Source organism: Natrix helvetica (assembly GCF_964273705.1).
Source record: "Natrix helvetica genome assembly, chromosome: 3".
NCBI lineage: Eukaryota > Metazoa > Chordata > Lepidosauria > Squamata > Natricidae > Natrix > Natrix helvetica.
Genome location: NC_138549.1, coordinates 62507035 through 62525817, shown reverse-complemented (window position 1 = coordinate 62525817; position 18783 = coordinate 62507035). Strand labels below are relative to the sequence as shown.

General features: G+C 36.6%; 1 protein-coding gene across 3 annotated transcripts in view; it reads left to right on the top strand.

The window, feature by feature from the left end:
* Positions 1-18019, top strand: part of ATF6 (activating transcription factor 6) — a 79285-nt gene extending 61266 nt beyond the window's left edge. For all 3 annotated transcript variants that reach the window (XM_081948236.1, XM_081948237.1, XM_081948235.1), the window contains exon 16: positions 17639-18019. In XM_081948236.1, coding sequence (XP_081804362.1) covers positions 17639-17847 — 209 coding nt within the window. In that variant the 3' untranslated portion in view covers positions 17848-18019. The remainder of the gene's footprint in view (positions 1-17638) is intronic.
* Positions 18020-18783: the final 764 nt, after the last annotated feature.

The window sequence follows — 18783 nt, the reverse complement described above, 5'->3', positions numbered from 1 at the left end:
TGTTCCCAGCCTCTTATGAATACGAATTGAGTGTTGTTTCACTTGGTATATCAACTTCCCCTCCAAGCCATTTTTCAGAATATTGAAAGCTCTGGTGTTTTGCCATCCACTGTTGGCTGTTGGTCAACTGGGTCTGGAGACTGAAAGACAGATTTGAGAATGTTCCCTGGAAAGCTGGGCTTGGACAGATTGGAAGATGCTGTGGAGGAAAGTGCAGCTGGGCTTTTGGACTCTGAAGAAAGCTCTGGGAAAGGAAGGTTGAAAAATCAGGAAATGGAGAGGGGATGGTGCCATTGGATGAAGAATGCTGGATTTCAGCACTAATCATCCTTTAAAAATGTGCCCAAATTTCAGTGTATTACATATGCGAACCAAGCAATATTTTCACCTCTATGAGTAAGAGGGCAACTTGTAAAACAGACCAAAAATGATTAAGAGTATTTTTGTGTATAAAGATTACTACATCTGAAAATTCATAAGTGTTTAGTCACTTGGACAGGAAACAGCAGAGAAATGAAATAATAAAGCAAATTCTGCAGGGAATTTTCATCTTGTCTTGTTTTTCTAACTTGCTGCCTTATGTATTAAAGCAGCAGAAAAGCAATTTTAGAGGTAACAGAAGTAGCCTGATACGTCTGTAACATATATTGGAAGAACTGGTAATGAGCCTCTGTTTTGGAATTGGGCAGGGTCTCTTTTTCCTTTCTTCTATGCAAGACATTGTAATAGCATTAATCCAAACACTTCGGTATCCTAAGGTGGAAATGTTGAACCGTAAATTAATCTTCCTGTCCAGCTAGGTTTGCAGATTCATGCAGTTGGCCCACCTAAGAACTTCACATAAACATTTGTTGCAGGTTCTGTATATAGCTATATATGCACTGCCAGTTTCTTGCCAAAAAAGGGAATGAAAACTAGTTTGAGAACAAAATTGAAACTGTGGAGGTTTATAAACAATTTTTTTGATAGGATATGTTCTTTGATTTTTTTATTGTGATTTCCTGTCATTCAGATTAACTATCTACCTTTCTGACAAGATGTTGGTAAAAATTTAGTTTGAAGCTCATAGTGTGCCTGGTAGCCACATATTAGGTTTTTCATTAGCATAAACAATTAACGTATTTGTGCACCTGTTTTTTTAGGGACCATCGACTTTTTAAAAATTCAGCCTTGTATCCATTCTTTTTTTGGTTTGATTCTTTTTCAGTAGGTACAATATATACTGTATTTGAATCAATCTATTTCAAACAATGATCAGAATCCAAAAGGGTGGGGAAGGGAAGGAAGAATTACAATACAGAAAAAATCCATAATAAAACACACCCTAAGATAATACTATTTTTAAGAATAACATCTTACTATTACAGCATAGCACCTTGGTGCCAAAAAAAATCCTCACAACCTCCTTGTGATCTCATATCAGAGCAGTGTACTCCTTCCTAGCATTTTAGGAGAGAAGTGACTGTACCTGGCACTTCCAGGATTGGGTAGAAAGAATAGTGTAGTTTGTTGTTCATGTTTATTGATGTCTTGGTTTCTCCAAATTCTTCAGCTTTGAGGATGCTACTGTTCAAAAACAAAAGGCTAGTCAGCTGGGCAATTAATATATCTATGTACTAGTAGTGGATTTGTTTGTAAAGTAATATAACATGTGTTTAGGCAGGATTGTTTTATAACTGGAAGAACAGATTTAGGAACTGGAAAGACTGTTACATGCTTTGCTTTGGAATTCTGTTCATAGATTGTTCAGTTTTCCACTCTTGCTATATTGCATTGAATGTTTGGTAGAACTCTGCTCCAAATGTCATCCCTTGAGTTTTAGTCTATCTTTAACATATTTTTTACAATGGAAGTGAAAATATATTTCTCCAGCCAATCCATCTTTTCTCCCTCTTGTGCTGCTGCAAAACAAAAGTGCCATTTTAAGGAGACCATGAAGGGGGCAGGTTTAGGGTATCTAATTCATATACTGTGGACAGCTATTGTTTTTGTTAGAAATCTATTTTCAACACAGTTGTAAAATGTAAATAAATTACATAATGTTAAAATCAAAATTAAACAGGTTAGATATGTGTGAAATCCTTTGGTGCTGTTCTGTGCATTAACTTTTTTTCTGAAAAGAGTCTGTTTCTGCCCCTTCTTCGCCTCTGCAGGCGCAGCTGCAGATCTGCAGGCCAAGGAGCATGGCAGACATTGCATGACAGTGGCCTGCCAGTAAGGGTGCTTCTAATACCACCCAGTACACTTAGCTACATCCCTTACTCAGCTGGGATTTGGGCTCAACAATCCCATTCTTAGCTTATGGACTGTACAAAATCAGGTGGTGGGCCAGACTTAGCCCATGGGCTGTTTCTATGCCAAACTGGTTTAGTGACTGACAATAGCAACGGATTGTTTTGTTGTGGTTTTTAATGTTACTTTATTCGCTGGAACTTTTCTTTGTTCCAAGATCTACCTGTAATAATTATACTGCTGACAGAGTGGTCCTTTGGCTTATTTTTTAAAATCATTGCTTACATAAGAAATGATAAGGACACGTGGTATGAGGACATTGGATATTATTTCATCTCTGAAATTAATCATTGGTGTTATTTTTGCATCTCTATGATTGGAATCAAAAGTTAAATGTTCATTTTGATTTATAGCAGAAAGGGTAATATAAAATTTTAATGAAGTGTGAGTTATTATCAGTTATTGGAAACAGTACATAAGTGACTCTGGCAAATATATACCCAAGTGCTTATTATATTCACAGTATATATCAATGCGTGCACATGCATACGCGCCCACACCCACACCCACACATGTATTCTGAAATTTATTTATTTAAAAGTTTTATGTGGTTGTCCATTTCCCATGCAGCCCATATGTTTGTTCCATGCCACTCATTCTATCCCAGCATTTGTTAGAAACACCAAGTTTTAAGCATTTTTTAAAACCAAAAAGGTAGCTTAAGGGGAGCTAGGAAGCACCCCTTTTCTGTTATAGCCATGCTTCAGTATCTCAGAAGCATGGCTGTAATAGAAAAGGTGTGCTTCCTAGCTCCCTATAAGCTCCCTTAAATGACAGCATGCCTACCTGTTCTGTTCCATGTAGAGCTTTAAAGATGATAACCAACATCTTGAATTGCACATAGAAAAAAATTGGGAGCCAGTCCCACTCACACATCATGCAATGTGTGCACCCAACACTGGACATAACACCATATTTTGAACCAGTTGTAGGTTCTGGGTGGTCTTCAATGGAAGCCCTATATAGAGCCTATTGCATTGATCCAAGGGAAAGGAGCAAAGCCTCCTGGTCCAGGAAAGGGCCACAACATGAATCTTTGTAAAGACACACTCCTTTCCCTAACACAGCTACCACATGCTCTTTGAGCAGGAGCTGTGAGTTTAGGAGGACCCCAAAAGTTATAGATTCAGTAAACTGCTCTTCATCTCTTTCCCATTTGTGATTACCTATGGGTGCAGGAATGTAATAAATAATCTTGACAACCTCAGTGCCTTTGTCCAAAAATCCCAAATCCTTCAGATATGAAAGCTGGCACAGGATATCTTAGGGACCTTATAAGTAAAGAGATGCATAGCTCCTGAAATGTCTAAATTGGTAGAAAGGATTTTATGGGGACATAAGGAGTTGTCCTGGTAAGGCTGTAAAGGAGAAAATAAATTCAAAGTCTCACCTGTTTGTGAGTTCCCCGAAAAGCACAAATAAACAGGGCCCAACTTTAAATCATTGATTGCTAACATATCAGCATTGGGTCAAAAATTTGCAAGCAGAAGGAGGACAGGTTGTAAAAATAGCTAGTGAAAGTACTGTGTTTTTCAGAGTATAAGACGCACCGGAGAATAAGACGCAACAAGGTTTTGGAAAAAAAAGTAGGTAGGTAGATAGATGGATAGAAGGAGAGAAAGAGAGAGGAATATAGTAGGTAGGGAGGGAGAGGGAGAGAGTAGGTAGGTAGGTAGGTAGGTAGGTAGGTAGATAAAGGGATAAAGTGAGAGAGAGAAAGAGATAGAGAGAGAGAGAAATACAGTAGGTAGGGAGGGAGAGAAAGAGTGTGTAGGTAGGTAGATAGAGGGATAGAGAGAGAGAAATAGAAAGAGAGAAATAGAAAGAGAGAGAGAAATACAGTAGATAGGGAGAGAGAGAGTAGGTAGATAGGTAGGTAGGTAGAGGGATAGAGAGAGAGGGAGGGAGGGAGGGGGAAATACAGTAGGTAGGTAGGGAGAGAGAGAGAGTAGGTAGGTATGTAGATGTTTCCAGGTGTATTTATCCATGTGCTGGAGAAGGAAATCGCTGACAATCTGCAGTACCTAAGACTTTGTTTCTGCTGGCACATCACTTGATCAATGTAATTCTCATCAATCAGTTAAAGAGCTTTCCAAAAGGGGGAAAAAAGTTTTTGCACTCTGCAAACCTCCCCAAAACGGCCAGTTTTTTGCAAAAATGGGCCCGTTTTTTAAAAAAAGGCATGAATAGCCTTGGGGGGGCTTGCAGAGTGCTCCTGGGAAGGGGGGGGCTCAAAAACAAGCAGAAACTGGGCCCGTGTTTTGTGAATATGGGCCCATTTTTTGTCAAAAAAATTGCATACATAGCCCTATGAAGGCTTATAGAGTGCTGCTGGGAGGGGGGGCAAAAAAGACCCACTTTTTGTTCATTTCTGCCCTCGCCAGCCCCCAGGAGCTCTCTGAAAGCCTCCATAAGGGTATGCATGGCCATTGTGGTGAAGGGGCGGGGCTTCGGGAGGCAGGAAATGCTGTACTCAATGTATAAGACGCACCCAGATTTTCAGCCTCTTTTTTGAGGAAAAAAGATGCGTCTTATATTCCGAAAAATACAGTAATAATCTATTCAGACTTTTTTTCTTAAATGCTAGTTCCAAAACAACCAGGTTCTAGATTCAAGGAATATTAGAAAGGTACTCAAAGAAAGGGTTCAAAGAGTTCCTACACTTTGTAATTGTTTCATCTTTGCTAGGATATTGAGTAAGATAGCAAAGGAGGTTAAGGCTTAATGTAGCTAGAGAATGCCTAAATTAGCTTTAAGGTCTCATACTCTTTTCCACAACTATACTTCTAATTTGGCATATTGGTAAAATTGCACTCTTATTTACACATTACTATAAGGTTTAAAGTTTACATGTCCTTTATGTGCATATTTATTAACTCACATGATTCTATAAAACATTTTTGTTTGAATTATTTATTTATTTGATTAAATAAATACAAAGAGATAAAGAAGGAGACATATCTCTCTATACAAAGATATTCTGAGCAGCTTGCAACAGCTACAAAACATAAACACCTAATGTTTCCTATTACAAGTTTTGTCAGTTGTATTGAGCAGAGATCATAACGAAGAAGTGACCTGAACTTTGAAACATTGAATTTCATTTCAGCTGCTGTGCTGACATTTTACTAAATAAATGATAGAAATTTGAAAAGTGAGTCACCAAGTATATCCTTGAACCAAAAGTACATGGCTGTTCTGGAAATACTGGAGACCGCTGGTTAAAAACATTTTGAAAGCAAACAAAAGCCATTACAGTTTCACTTACTGAGATCATCTCTCTGTTTTGTCTTGATGGTATTTCTTGTGGTTGCTGCTGTTGTTTTTTTAATCCCATGAGTAACAGTTTGTTTAATCTGCTGGGATAATGAGATTTTTGGTCAAGATGTTATTCCCTTAATATCTCTTTTATTGGCTTGACTTGAACCTCATGTCTAGCATTTTCTGGGAACTGAGCTTTCTCCATCACATTCCATTTTCCAGAGCGTGGGAATCTAACTGGGCATCGCAAATGAATCAGGATTGTTCTTAGTTTTAAAAATAAATTAATCTCTTTGAAGTTCTCCCATCTCTACTCTTAACAGTTACATATTTCAAATTTCTTTCTTGATGATACATTGGTTTCTTTTCACAACAAGGAGACTGTAACTGTTGTAGCATCTGTTCTGAAAGATCTCCTCCTCTATTTGTTTAGATTTCTTGACCAAAGCTGTTTCTCCTTTTACATCTCAAGCCTCTTTGATATACTCAACTGGTATCTAATCCCAGGTATTATGAGTTATTTAAAAAGATCTGCAGGAAGGAGAAGTTGAACTTCATCATCTATGTAACCTATTTGTACTTTCCAATTATCTGATTTCCAAAGCAGTATGAAATAAATGTGTAACGAACATTTACAATAAATCAAGCCACCGGTGAAAAAAAAGTTGCAATAATGTTGAGAGCAATTTACACAGAACAAAACAATCTTTTAATCCTCTAAAACATTAAATATGAACCATTCTAATTTCCATGGCTAAATCGAGCTGCTGTTTTATGAACTCACTCACCAGATCTTTCCACTTTGCAAAATATAAAGGTTGCTTCTCCAATGTTGAAGATAAAATTTAAATATATTTACATATTCTGGCGCTAAATATATGGGCTTGTAGGTCAAAATGAGTGGTTTGAATTTGTATGTTATGATATGTGGTTACAATAAACTTACTTAAGTGGTTTAAATTGAACCTGAAAACAAAATGGAAATAATTGAAGTTGAAATCCAAATTTATTCTACTTGTAGTTCTCAAGGAAATCCTTGAGTAGTTCTTCAAGGAAATCCTCACAATAATTAGAATTCTTTATTTTGCACCTAATATCTGTAGTTTTTGAGTGAAGTAAGGTGTTATTGCAGAGTTTTACTCAGTCTTCCACAACAGTTATGAAAAATTTACCTAATTAAAAGGAACAATGTGTTATTTTATGAGTATTGATCCAAAATGGCTTTAAAGCGGGTTCTTGCATTGAAATAAATCCCCTTGATTCACAAAGATGCTTTTTCTTTAAGTTCAATAAATATAGTACCAAAAGAAGATCTCTCAAAATCTGATGGTGTGTGCTTGGAGTGGAGGGTATTTTTAGCAGCTTTTCGCTGTAATAGTAATTGGTGTTTATAGACATATTTGGTAACGCTTAGCAACTCTTTTGATGGAAATATTGTCCAAACAGAGATGGAACAGCTAAGTTTAGTCTGAGTCACAGCATTTGCAAGAAGTGAGCTATGGGATGAGTTACAGCTGTGCCACTCACATGCAAATAATCTAATGTAAACCCTCTTGGGTTGCTTTGGAGTTCCCCCATTCCTGGGTAGTCTTTGGGGGAAAACTAAAAGCTATGTTTTAGATTTCACTCCTATAGTGTTTAGTTGCGTAACCTTGAGTTAACAAGAAAGATAAAACTTTCTTTTAATTCATGTTTTAATTAGTTACTTTTTAAAGGAAGAAAAAGTGTTTGTGTGTGTGTTACCAGGGTTCTACAGTTAATGCTCAGATATAATCGAGGGAAAATTTACCAAAAAAAGGATGCTTTATTTCATAGTTAGAAAAATAATTGTAAATATATTTTTGAATCTATGTGCTATGTTTCTATGTCTCCAATATTTTGTTATTTAATGATATAAAACATACACAAAACAGGTAGAAAGAAGAAAAACTTCTAAATATATGTGTAAATATTTTCTACATTCTTTTTTTATATATAAATGTTTTTTTTTTCAAAACACACATAACACATTCTTCTTTACATACTGTAGAAAGTGTATCAGTTGATTACAAAAGGCTTTCGTGCAACTCTTCCACAGTCAACAAACATAATTCATATTAACTCAAGTATTTTAACTCAGATATTTATACATGTTACCATCATCATACCTCCATTTTCATTTGACTATAATTGTTTAAATGTCCTTCATCATAAAATATACCAAGATTTAATACATAACCACATACTGGCATTTCATTTACTATTTCTAAAATCCTCCAATAACACTGAATCCTTATGTCCTATTCTAGCTAAACATCCATAATATTTAGTAACAAAATTTTCTAATCCTTCTTTCCAAATCACTGTTTACAATTTACATCCAATTTCCTTATGTTGTACCCATACCTATATATACGTTGTTATTATTATCCCTCCTTTATTTAACTATATCCTGTATCATAACATTTCCCCCCTAATATTCAAGACTTAACTGTATCTAACAGGTCTTTTTTGTTAACCTTTATATGTAATCCAAAAGAATTTCTAATCTTCCTTTCATGGGTACCGTTCAATATTCATATCCCATTATTGCTTATCATAACACTACACATTGTATACATTATTATCATTATCAATTATTTATTTAACTATATCTATTATCACTAAATTTCACTAAGTTTAACTAGTTTTAAATTATACTCTTCCATCTATCAACCTGTATCTTTCCAGGAGCAAAACAGTCTCATATCTTCTGCCATTTGTGGTGTCAGTCCTCTAATCATCTTAATCAACTTTGTATGGACTCCTCTTAGGAACTCTTTGCTTATAAAATCTCTCATGTAATTTCGATGCCCTTCTTCTGTTTCCTTAATCAGCTTATCTTTGATTGTCGGTAGTGTTATCAATGCTATTGCTAATAAGATTTCTCTCTTTAAATCCATAAAGTTTTTTGTTTTTTCTTCTTCTGTATCTTGCCATCTGGAGTACATTTCCCCTCCATTTAATTCCTCTTTCAGTATTCCACTCTTTCCATTTTCAGAAACAAACCAATCACCATAAATATCAGCAATTTTAACTTCTTTATATTCATTTTCCTCTTCGATTTTTAGGATTTTAACCGCCACTTTTTCCATTTGATGAACATCTTCAACTTCTTCATCATATTTTGCTGTTAGATACACTAAGTCTTCCAACTTCTTCTTTATCCTCTCAAGTGTATTTGATAATTTCTGTATTTCTGAGAATATCTTTTGCAGACGTAAAGCTTTTTTCTGCTGTTGAAATTGTGCCATTATCTCCAGCTAACAAACACTGCTGCTCTAGCTTAGAAGGTTTTAACAAGATTAAGCATAAATTCACAATAACATTTCATTTTCACCTTTCTCTGGTTAAAAATATACTTCAAAGGAACATCTGTGTGCTTTCCTTCTTATCTCTCTATAAACAAGCAGTGAGACCTTGAAGTGCCAAGCCAGGATAATCAGTGAAAAAAAAATAAAAGTGTTTCGTTTCCAATACACAAACCTCCAGCCTCCGAGTAGCAGTGTTATTGTTGCAATGTTGCAATTTTCTTTGTTTCTTCTTGTATCTTTTTTGTATTTCAAGTTTTAAAAAGTCCGATTTTTAAATGAGTTAGAAAAACACCCACAGTAATGAAAGAGGAGAATTTTAGTGCATAGGTTAAAAGAAAAAAAATAGAAGAAGAAAACTTAATCCATTTGTTTTAAAAGGCTTGCATAAATTCCATCCGTGAAGATAGCATTTAAAAAGTAAGATAACCCACTGTCCAAAACCATTCCAAATTTAATTCCGCCGCTTATTTTTTCTGTTCTCCAATTTAATTTACTTTTAAGTTTTTTATAGGCAGTCACTTTTAAAATGGTAAAAATTCCTCACCAGCTGGAAACACTTTCTCTTTCCGTATCCTTCCGTTTCGGAGCCACCCTGACTTCATGAGCCTAATGGCTGGATTTTTTGTCACCGGCTTGAAGAACTTCTTTTGGATCAATAAGGGACTTTGCGATGTCTCTGAGATCAGCAATACATATTCTTCCTGTTCACTGTCTCTGCGGGACGGTTTAGGTCCGTTTGGACCACCCAGCGGCAAAAGTATTGACTGCGATCTCAGAGCATTGAGATCACAAGTCGTCTCGTCGCAACTTCGGCTCCTCCTCCTACAATATTTTCTAAATTCTTTGTTATACTGCAACTCATATACATTATTTATAAACATTGAAAATGTTTATATATGTCTGATTTCATTTCTTTTGTCAAATTAATTTTCCCCTTAGAAACCATACGTTGTATGCTTGAATTTGTCTACATAATATATAAGATATAGAAGCTGTCCTCGCTTGAATAAGAAAGTGAAAAGCTGATCGCGATAAAAACATAAGCTAATGACTTTTGAGTAGTTTTTAAAATTATGTTTTAATTATCAGGATATACCTTTAATATTCTGATTTGGGACCTTCTAAATTGCAGCGACATCTTACTTCATTCCTTCATTTTGTTTGTTATTTATGTGTGTTTGTGTGCCCATGATGAAGAGTTGATTATGGTGTTATTAGTGATTCCACACTTACGCAGAAGTATCACTGAAACATCTAAGGTGATGAAGATGGACGTGCCACTTCCATCCAAATTGTGTCATAGGATATTCCTTAGAGCAACCAATGTGGTTTCTTTCCCATGACCACATATGAACCCAGATGGCTAGGGGATCACAAGTTACACTGGCTAGTTCTTTTAGCCTATTCTTCCCCCAAAGGATCATGGACATTTTAAATGTAGTAGCTGGCCAGCATTTCACAGGTGCAATAAGGACAGAGAAGTATTATACTTTGCCACTTTTAATACTGAGTAGACTTGTACCTGAATTCTAATTCATATTTACTTCTTGTTTTCCACCAGTCTTGCTCCTGGCATCTCTTTATCTGCTTCATTTCTCAGATCTCTCAGTAAACCAAGGAGATGCATGGGATAAGTAGACCACTCATAAATAATCCTGTCAAGCACTTTGATTGCCTCTAGCAAATCACTTCAAAATATATTGCCATGACTGCAGGGACTTGACCAAGCAATCACAAAAAGAAAAGACTGATGGGAAGGCTGTTTGTGTCTAAAACTATGAAACTATGTCTTTCATTTTGTTCATTCATTCATGCTCTTCACTATACATTTCCTTTATAGTGGTTGTCACTCGATGAGTTCGTGAATTTTGACTTCAGACAAGAATCGCAACTTGGTTAATTTGTTAATCCACATCAATATTTTTTAGGAAAATAGAAAGGCAGACATTGGATTGCAGACTTGATGTCAGATATAGTGTTCCCTGCTAACAATTAGGAGAGTAGTTGGTCATTTTGTCCACTATTCCACAAGTGTAGCCAAGTCCCAGTTTTATCTCAAGCATGCTCATGCTCTTCTGTTGCAGGCTCAGATCTCTGGAGACTGCCTTGAAAATCAATATATTGCTGCCAACATACCACCAGCTGGGAGGTATCTGCACTATATTTGCACATTCAGGATGCATAAACAACTACTGGCATATTTATAAATCAGGACATCTAGATAGAAGAAGGAGGGAAATAATTACCTTAATTACCTTGTGTAATTCTGTAAAACAACTACAGCATAAGTAACACAAAGCACTAAAATATTTTTAAAAATGTGTGCTCTTGGCCATCTTTTTACTGAACATCATGTAATTGAACAGCTGTCATATGCAGCCGGGTAATACTACACAAATATCCTGCAGAAAGAGTGAAGTTTCACTCCAGCTAGTTTCAAAGTTAACTAAATAAACAAGAGGAAAGAAAGCGCTAATGCTATTAAATTACCCTTCTCCAATCTGGAACTCTTGCTAATCCTCAGGATTCTTAACCAGAATGATCAATAACCATCCTGGCTGGGAACCCTGAGAGTTGCAGTCCTGATCCATTGGAAGGATTCCAGATTGGACAATGTTGAGTTAAGTAAATAATAAATGTTTCAGGAATGTCAACATTTTTTTTAAAAAAATGGTCAACCAAATTAAAGCTATGGTTACTCAAGAGAACCTTTGCTATGGCGGGGGGGGGGGGGGGGGGCTTTTCACAAAACTCCAACTTAACTCCAACTTAACCAAAAGGCTCATGATCAATTCTTAGTTTGCTTTATACGTAATATATTTACAAATAAATCCTGCCCTGAAACCATCTTTTTTTCTTCATTCTAAACATCTATAATAAGCCCTATAGGATTCTTGGAAATGAAATGGATTCTGGGAATTGATATTTTATGAGCTTCCTTTTAATTTTTTGTTTAAAAATGTGTTTTAGACAGGCACTTTGGTATCCACAGGTTCAAAAATGAGGATGTCCACAATAGAGATACATGAACTAGATAATCAAGTAAAGACATTCTACAATGATAAAAACCCTTTCTAACTCCCACATGCCTTTCTAGATGTGTGTGTGGGGGGGGGGGCCAACTGAGTCTCCCACTGTCTTGTTTTCCCATTCTTAACAGGCAATTATTTTTCATAGGGTGGTTCTATAACTGGAAGAAAACAGGACTGTGATTAAAGGTGCCCAAAGTAGCAAAAACCTGTGTGACTTGCCAGGAGACCTTTTACTTGTTTTTTCTTAGGTGGATTAGAAAGCACACCTTATGTGTCTCTTTATTTCTGAATGCCGGAATTCATTCATTCATTTAAAAAAATGTGTTAGAACACATTTTTTTAAATGAATGAATGAATTCCGGCCCACTCTGCACAAATATGACTGGTCTTGTCTTTTTGTGGGGATGCTTCCCATGGACTGCAATTCTGACCTGGGGTGGCTGTGTTACCCCTAGAGCATCCTTAAGTTGGGTTGTAAAAATTCAACAGCAAGTAAGTAAGTAAAATCCAGGACCAAATTTAGGGCCGAAATAAAGTCCAAGGCATCATTTTTTCTTTTTCAAGACCTCTCCCTCCATTTGGCTGAAAACTACCCATTGATTAATCCTTCCAGTTTTAGTATTAATTTATTTCCTAGATATAAAAAGCAAAGTGAAGCAGTAGCCTTGGAATACACTTTGCATTCCAGTAGTCTTTCAAGAAAAGGATACTACACCATCTTAATTGTGCAGATATGTTTTCTAATCATTAGTATTAGTTAGTTCAACTAATGAATTAGGTCATTAATTTGTATTTTGCTCAAAAGAGTGATCTATAATTTGATCTCTTGAAATATTTATGGGATTTGATCAATAAGCAACTTCATTTTAAATCCTGCAGCAATGTCAATTATGTCTTTATTAGTTTACTTCAAAAAGGAGTCATAATAACTAGCAGACCAAAATATCAAATAAAATAACTAGAATCAAACCAACTGCAAGTTAACCAATTTATGCATTGTCCTCCTTCTAAGCCTCTTATGTAATTAAGCTATGTTTGGATGCTACCAAAAATGAGAAGGAAAAATAATCTATACTGCAAAAAAGATCTTAACCATTATCTCTTCTTATTTATCTTATGATAGCAGAACTCAAATGGCCCTGTCACTCAGGGGTGGGTTGCTGCCGGTGTTACTGCCGGTTCACTCAGCATGCACGTGAAGTTGCCTGTAAAACGGTCTGTACATGCGCAAAACATTAAAAATACCAAAAAAATAAACAAACCCATGCCACGGCGACTGGGGAACTGGTTCGGGGGCATGGGAGCCTCCCATCCCTACCATTTCGGTGACCTAGTCACAATTTCCACTACCGGTTCTCCTGAACTGGTGCGAACCGGTAGCAACCCACCTGTGCTGTCACTAGAGATCTCAAAAGTCAGCAGTCTTGTCTTTCTATCATGGAGAAATCCTGTTTGCTCTGTCAAGCATCTTGTAGACTTTTTGAGGAGTTATATCACCTTCAGAAAAGTTGGGTACTTTTCTGATATAACAAGTTGCTTTCTACTGTCTTCCATTTATCCATGAGTTTTGATGATCTTTACAAGTGGTTTAAGCTATGGCTGGTATAGAGTTTAACCTGGAATCCAAATCTATCCAGGAACATAACAGTAAATAAAGCCCCAATGGATGAGAATACTGTATATGTGGCTCAGGGTTGAACTGTGGGGTCCTAGGTACTGAACTTGGCTGTTTGCAAATGTTTTACTACCTAGTAAAAAAATCCCCCAACCAAGGAACTACAACTCAGACAGGAACTACCTTGATTAGGGAGAAAATAATACGGACAGATCAAGCTACTATATATAAATAAAGAGGAAGTCCCAATGCCTTCTAGCACCGAAGATGTTATCTAGTCAGATAATAAAAGGTATGTAAATAAATAATCTTGGAAAACACCAAGAACTTCATAGTGAATTAACTTTCATGTATATCCCATATTTTATCATTACTATTTTCATCTGTCCAAAGGCTAAGACAACATTTAGCACAGATTATGACTGATATGCCTCCTGGTTGAAGAAAGATATTTGGCTGCTGCCAATGGCATCCCATCTGCTTTTCTCTCCATAAGCACCTTGGATTTACCAAAGCTCGCTCTCCCACCCAGGGCCTTTTTATCTGATCCTTGCTTTTTCCCAACAGGAAACATGAAGGCAAAAGGAACTCAAAAGAAAGCCAGTATTTCAAAGTACTTTAAAATAAGTGGACTTCCTGTCCACCACAATTGATGTCATTGGGCTCCTATAAAGAGGCCAGTCTAATTCTTGGTCAGATCATTCTGCTTTGGGTTTTATGTGAGGCAAATTACATCTTATATTTTAATATCTGTTAGGTTATGATTAATAAATTATGAGCTTCATGACTGGGAGATAATTAGTCATGGAGATGAAATGTAGGGCTAAACTCAACTCACTTTCTATGTACGTAGGGGATAAATAACATTTTATAGTTGAGTTCATGCTTTGAAAGTGGAAAAGCCAATATTCAAAAAGGCTGAGAAAGATTGGATTGTGAAATAGAGGTCCTATAAAAGAGAATTACTAAATAAAATTGACCAATGCCTAGCTCAGTATAGGGCAGAGCCCCCAATCTTTTTGGATCCGTGAGCAAATTTCGAACAAGGGCAACATGGAAATGGAATTTTGTCACAGCCTGAGGCTCCCTCTTCCATAGGGCATTCTCTCCTATCCCTCATATTTTTGCTCTCTTTTTTAAAAAAGATGGCCACCCTTTCAAAAACAATGCTGAATTTCAGCTGCATATCTGTTTTATTTTCTTTGAAAGCTTTTGGGTCCCAAAAGAATACATGGAAGTAAAGAAGAACGCCATAGTTACACATTTTGCAATGCAGCATACTAGCTTTTCATTTTTTAAAATAAAACTCAGAGTAACACCGTTTATTGTACATCTCCCTATGCTTCTATCTTTCATCTTATTTAATAATTTATACTTTTTTCTGTTTGGCTTTCTTACATTCCAAGTCGCAGTCTTCCACATATGCCTTAGGATACAAATTCTTTGAATCTGTGTTTTTCAACCTTAGCAACTTTATGCATTTCAATTTCCAGAATTCTTTTGATATGTGCTCATAGCAGGAATTGGGGGTATAGTAAAGTTTCAAGCTAGGCATGATCAGGGTGGCATTTCCTTCCTTAGTATATTTTCTGTTTTACTACATCCTTGCTCATGGCACTACTAAATTTTCACTAAAGGGAATCAAACTTTTCTAGATACCAGTGAAGAGTACTGTTTCACTACAGACATTAAGCTCATTCAGAAAACAAATAGCAAGAACAAAAATAGCCAGGGGCAGTTCGGGCTGCAGAATTCTTTGGACTGAAGCTCTCGTGAATGTAGGAAGCTGGCCACCTACTGAGAGATACTGGGATGGTGCAAGTTTGAAGGCCAGCTGGCATGTATGCAAAAATGTTAGGAGGAAAGACGAGAGATTGATTGCATAAGTTATGAGAAAAGCTTCATTAGTCTTAATGAAGACTAAGACTATTCAGGAGAATCTGCACAATCTTGTACCTTAATTAAATGAGGTGCTTTTAATTATAGCTTCCAAACTAAGAAAGAGGGTGGGAGGTAAAATAGTTCCTATTGCAATTTTGCCCATTTTTCTGCTAGAAATGGTGTTTAAAATGGCTAACTGTAGTTAGGCATGCATCGGAAAGATAAATTTAATTCACAGCAAATTAAAAATGTATCAAAGACTAAATGGCACCCAACCAGTAAAAACGTATTTCATAAATAAACCAACTTAAATGCTGAAGTTAAAGAAAACTGTCTTTGTGTGTAAGAAAAAAAAGGAATACTCGTGTGACCTCCATTAGCCCAGAGATCCAGAGACAGACAGTGTATCCCAAAAATCCCTCTTATTTTTCTTTTCATATTCCTTGTGATTATGGGGGGTAAAAAAAGGGGGGGGCTTCTCTCAAGGCCAGGCTCATTTGGGGGAATGTGAGCCTTCTGATTGCAAATTGTTTAGGACTTGGTATGTGATAAATTCGCTTGCATTGTGCTCAGAAATGCACCAAAAACCCATCAAAGCTCCTCAGATTAAGAAATCAGCTGTTCCCTGGAAAGGAATCTGTTCTGTTGTCTTGTCTCAATTGAATTGTCTTAGGTTTCAGAATTCTTGTGAAGGCGGCCCTATGTAAATGTGTTCCAATAGTCAAATGGAATACAATTTAGGGTTAGGGTTCAGTATGATATACTTCCCAAAATGGCACACCATTTGTAACTGTGCCAGCAATCTTGGTCACCTAGTTCAGGAATATATAAGGCATAGTGGTATGTTTCCTAGTCTGGTCTGTTTTGAGAAGGGACAGAGGAACAGTTCCAAGAATCTAGTTTTCAGTTCACTCTTCGTAGCCATCTATGTAGGCGTGAGTTTTTTGTGCCATTGCCACCACCATTGACCAACAGAGCAACAGTTGAAAGAAGTAACTTGGGACCAGAGGAACCAGTTGTCTGCTTCAGCCATTTTTCCAACACAGTGCCATTGCTATAAAAGAGAGAGCCTTACTATGTTGGTAATCTGAAGATGAGTGTCCTTCCAGTAGTCCTGTATATTCCAGGAGGCAGCCATCCACCTAATCTGGGTGCATAGGGAGAAGGAAAGGGAAAGAAGGAGTGAAAGAGAAGAGGAGGCTTTTCATAACTAAGACTAGGCCTTTGGGAGTTGCAGCTGGGCCAGTTGCTCTGCTCACCAGGCAAGTTGGTCTTGGAGGCAAGACAAAACTTCCTCTGCCCACAAGTCCCAGGAGGCAAGAAATCAGGTCCCACAGAAGTGGAATCTCTTGTCTCATCTTTCTTTTGAATGATTAAAAACAACTTGATTCATTTGAATTAAGCTCTGTTTCTTAGCCTCTAATTTAAAATTAATTTAAAACTTCCACCAATTTAAAACATGAACAACTACTTCAGATAAAATTAAGGCAGAATAGAATTTGGAGTTATTTGCATATTGGTAACATTAAACTCTCTTTTTTTTAATAGATTCATGTTTGTAGCAAACAACACAAGATTTAAAATGAAACTCTGAAGTTATATCATGTGTTGGAATCTACAAACTTTTAAGGCAGTGGATATGTTTGTATCGTTGAGGGCATTTTTAAAGCACTTTTCGGGGGGGGGGTGTTTGTCTATTCATAAAATGATCAATATATAGGCATGAACAATTGATCCTTATTTTCTAGAAGGCAAATGGATAAAGCTTTATAAAAGCTAAAAACATGGTAGAAGTGAAAGCTTCATTCCCAAAAGATACAGCTTCTCTTTTCAATTCAGTTTTCTGCTCCTTTTTTCACTCTTTCACATAAGACAAATTCACCTGGCTCAAAGTAAATAATTTTATCAAGTAATTGGCTGAACCTGAGCCATAAATCCCCACTAAATGAGAAGTTTTCATATTATTTGCGCCACATATTCCCCAAAGGGAAAGAAAAAAAGGGGGGGAGCAGGTAACTTAGCTATTACAGCGTTCTGTATGAGGTGACGAAATACGGCAGATGTTAAGAAGTGCCTTGAATAAAGTTTTGCAGCCCTGATGTTGTTCTAAGAGGCCAGATTACTTTCACAGACTGGTTATCCATCTCTGGCTTGGTTATTATTTCCTTTTATATCCCCAAGATATTTATTTCTGATTAATTCTTCCTTCTTCTGTCCTTTTCTAGAGAAAATAATTAATGGGCAAGACTATGAAGTTATGATGCAGATAGACACTGAAGTAATGGACACCAGGATCCTGCATATCAAAAGCTCAACCATCCCACCTTACCTTCGAGAGCAGCAGAGGAACCACACAACATCCTTCTATCACTCTCCTCCAACTGTTCCAGAGGCAGCTCCTGCTGTGAGAACGATCACTGAATCACCCCAATAGACTCTCCAAATGAGGCTTTCATATGTGCTCTGGGATAGGCGACCCATCTAGGTTTGCCATGGTAGTGTCAGGGGCAGTATCGTGTCTTAGACAACAGCTTGAGGTTTCTGGATCTCAGGATTTTGTCTGTTTTTAGACCTAGCCAAAAAATAGTTTCTCGCCCACTCTGTCTAGATTATCTGCCATCTTTACAAGACAATATTTATGGGTCTAAGAACTTCACTTTGTTAAAAGAAATGTTAAAATTGCAATAGGTAAATTAGTGTTATTGATGGAAATGAGGCTTCTGTGGGGTTAACTAAATCCTAGGATGGGGGTGGATGCCATTTCTTTCCCCTACCTTCTTAGAAATAAATATCAATTTCTTGCCAGTTTCTGAAGAAGAAATGTAGGAGCCACATATGGATTACAGGTTGTCCATCGTTAATCATTTTTATTGTTCTATTTTTAATTTCTGTTCATCTGTAGAATTTATTCTTTACATTCTTTATTCAATCTTATTCTGGGTTCTCTTTCCTGCTTCTTTTTCCAGTGGGGAAAGTAGGAAGAAAATAAGGAACTACAGGCTCTTGTTAACCAAATTGGAGTTTAAGCCGTTCTTTGTTGCGCTCTCTATTTTCAGTACTTTTTCATTATTTTATTCAGTCTCTGGACAAAGTACTATAACCTACGTTGGCTTTTCCTGGTAATTTATTATACAACAAATGCCCAATACAGCTGTTTTAAATTTGTTACATAAGATACAGATGTTTTGTTGATAGCACCCTTTAACTACGTGCAAATTTGTAAAGTATTGTTACTGGGGAATTGTTTCTAGTACTATTATAGAAATTAAAATTCTCCCAGAGTGTATCTGAACCAGTTTCATGGGCACCTATTGACCAAGACTTGCAACATTATTAATGAAGAGCTTGGTTTTGAACACTAACTCTTTTA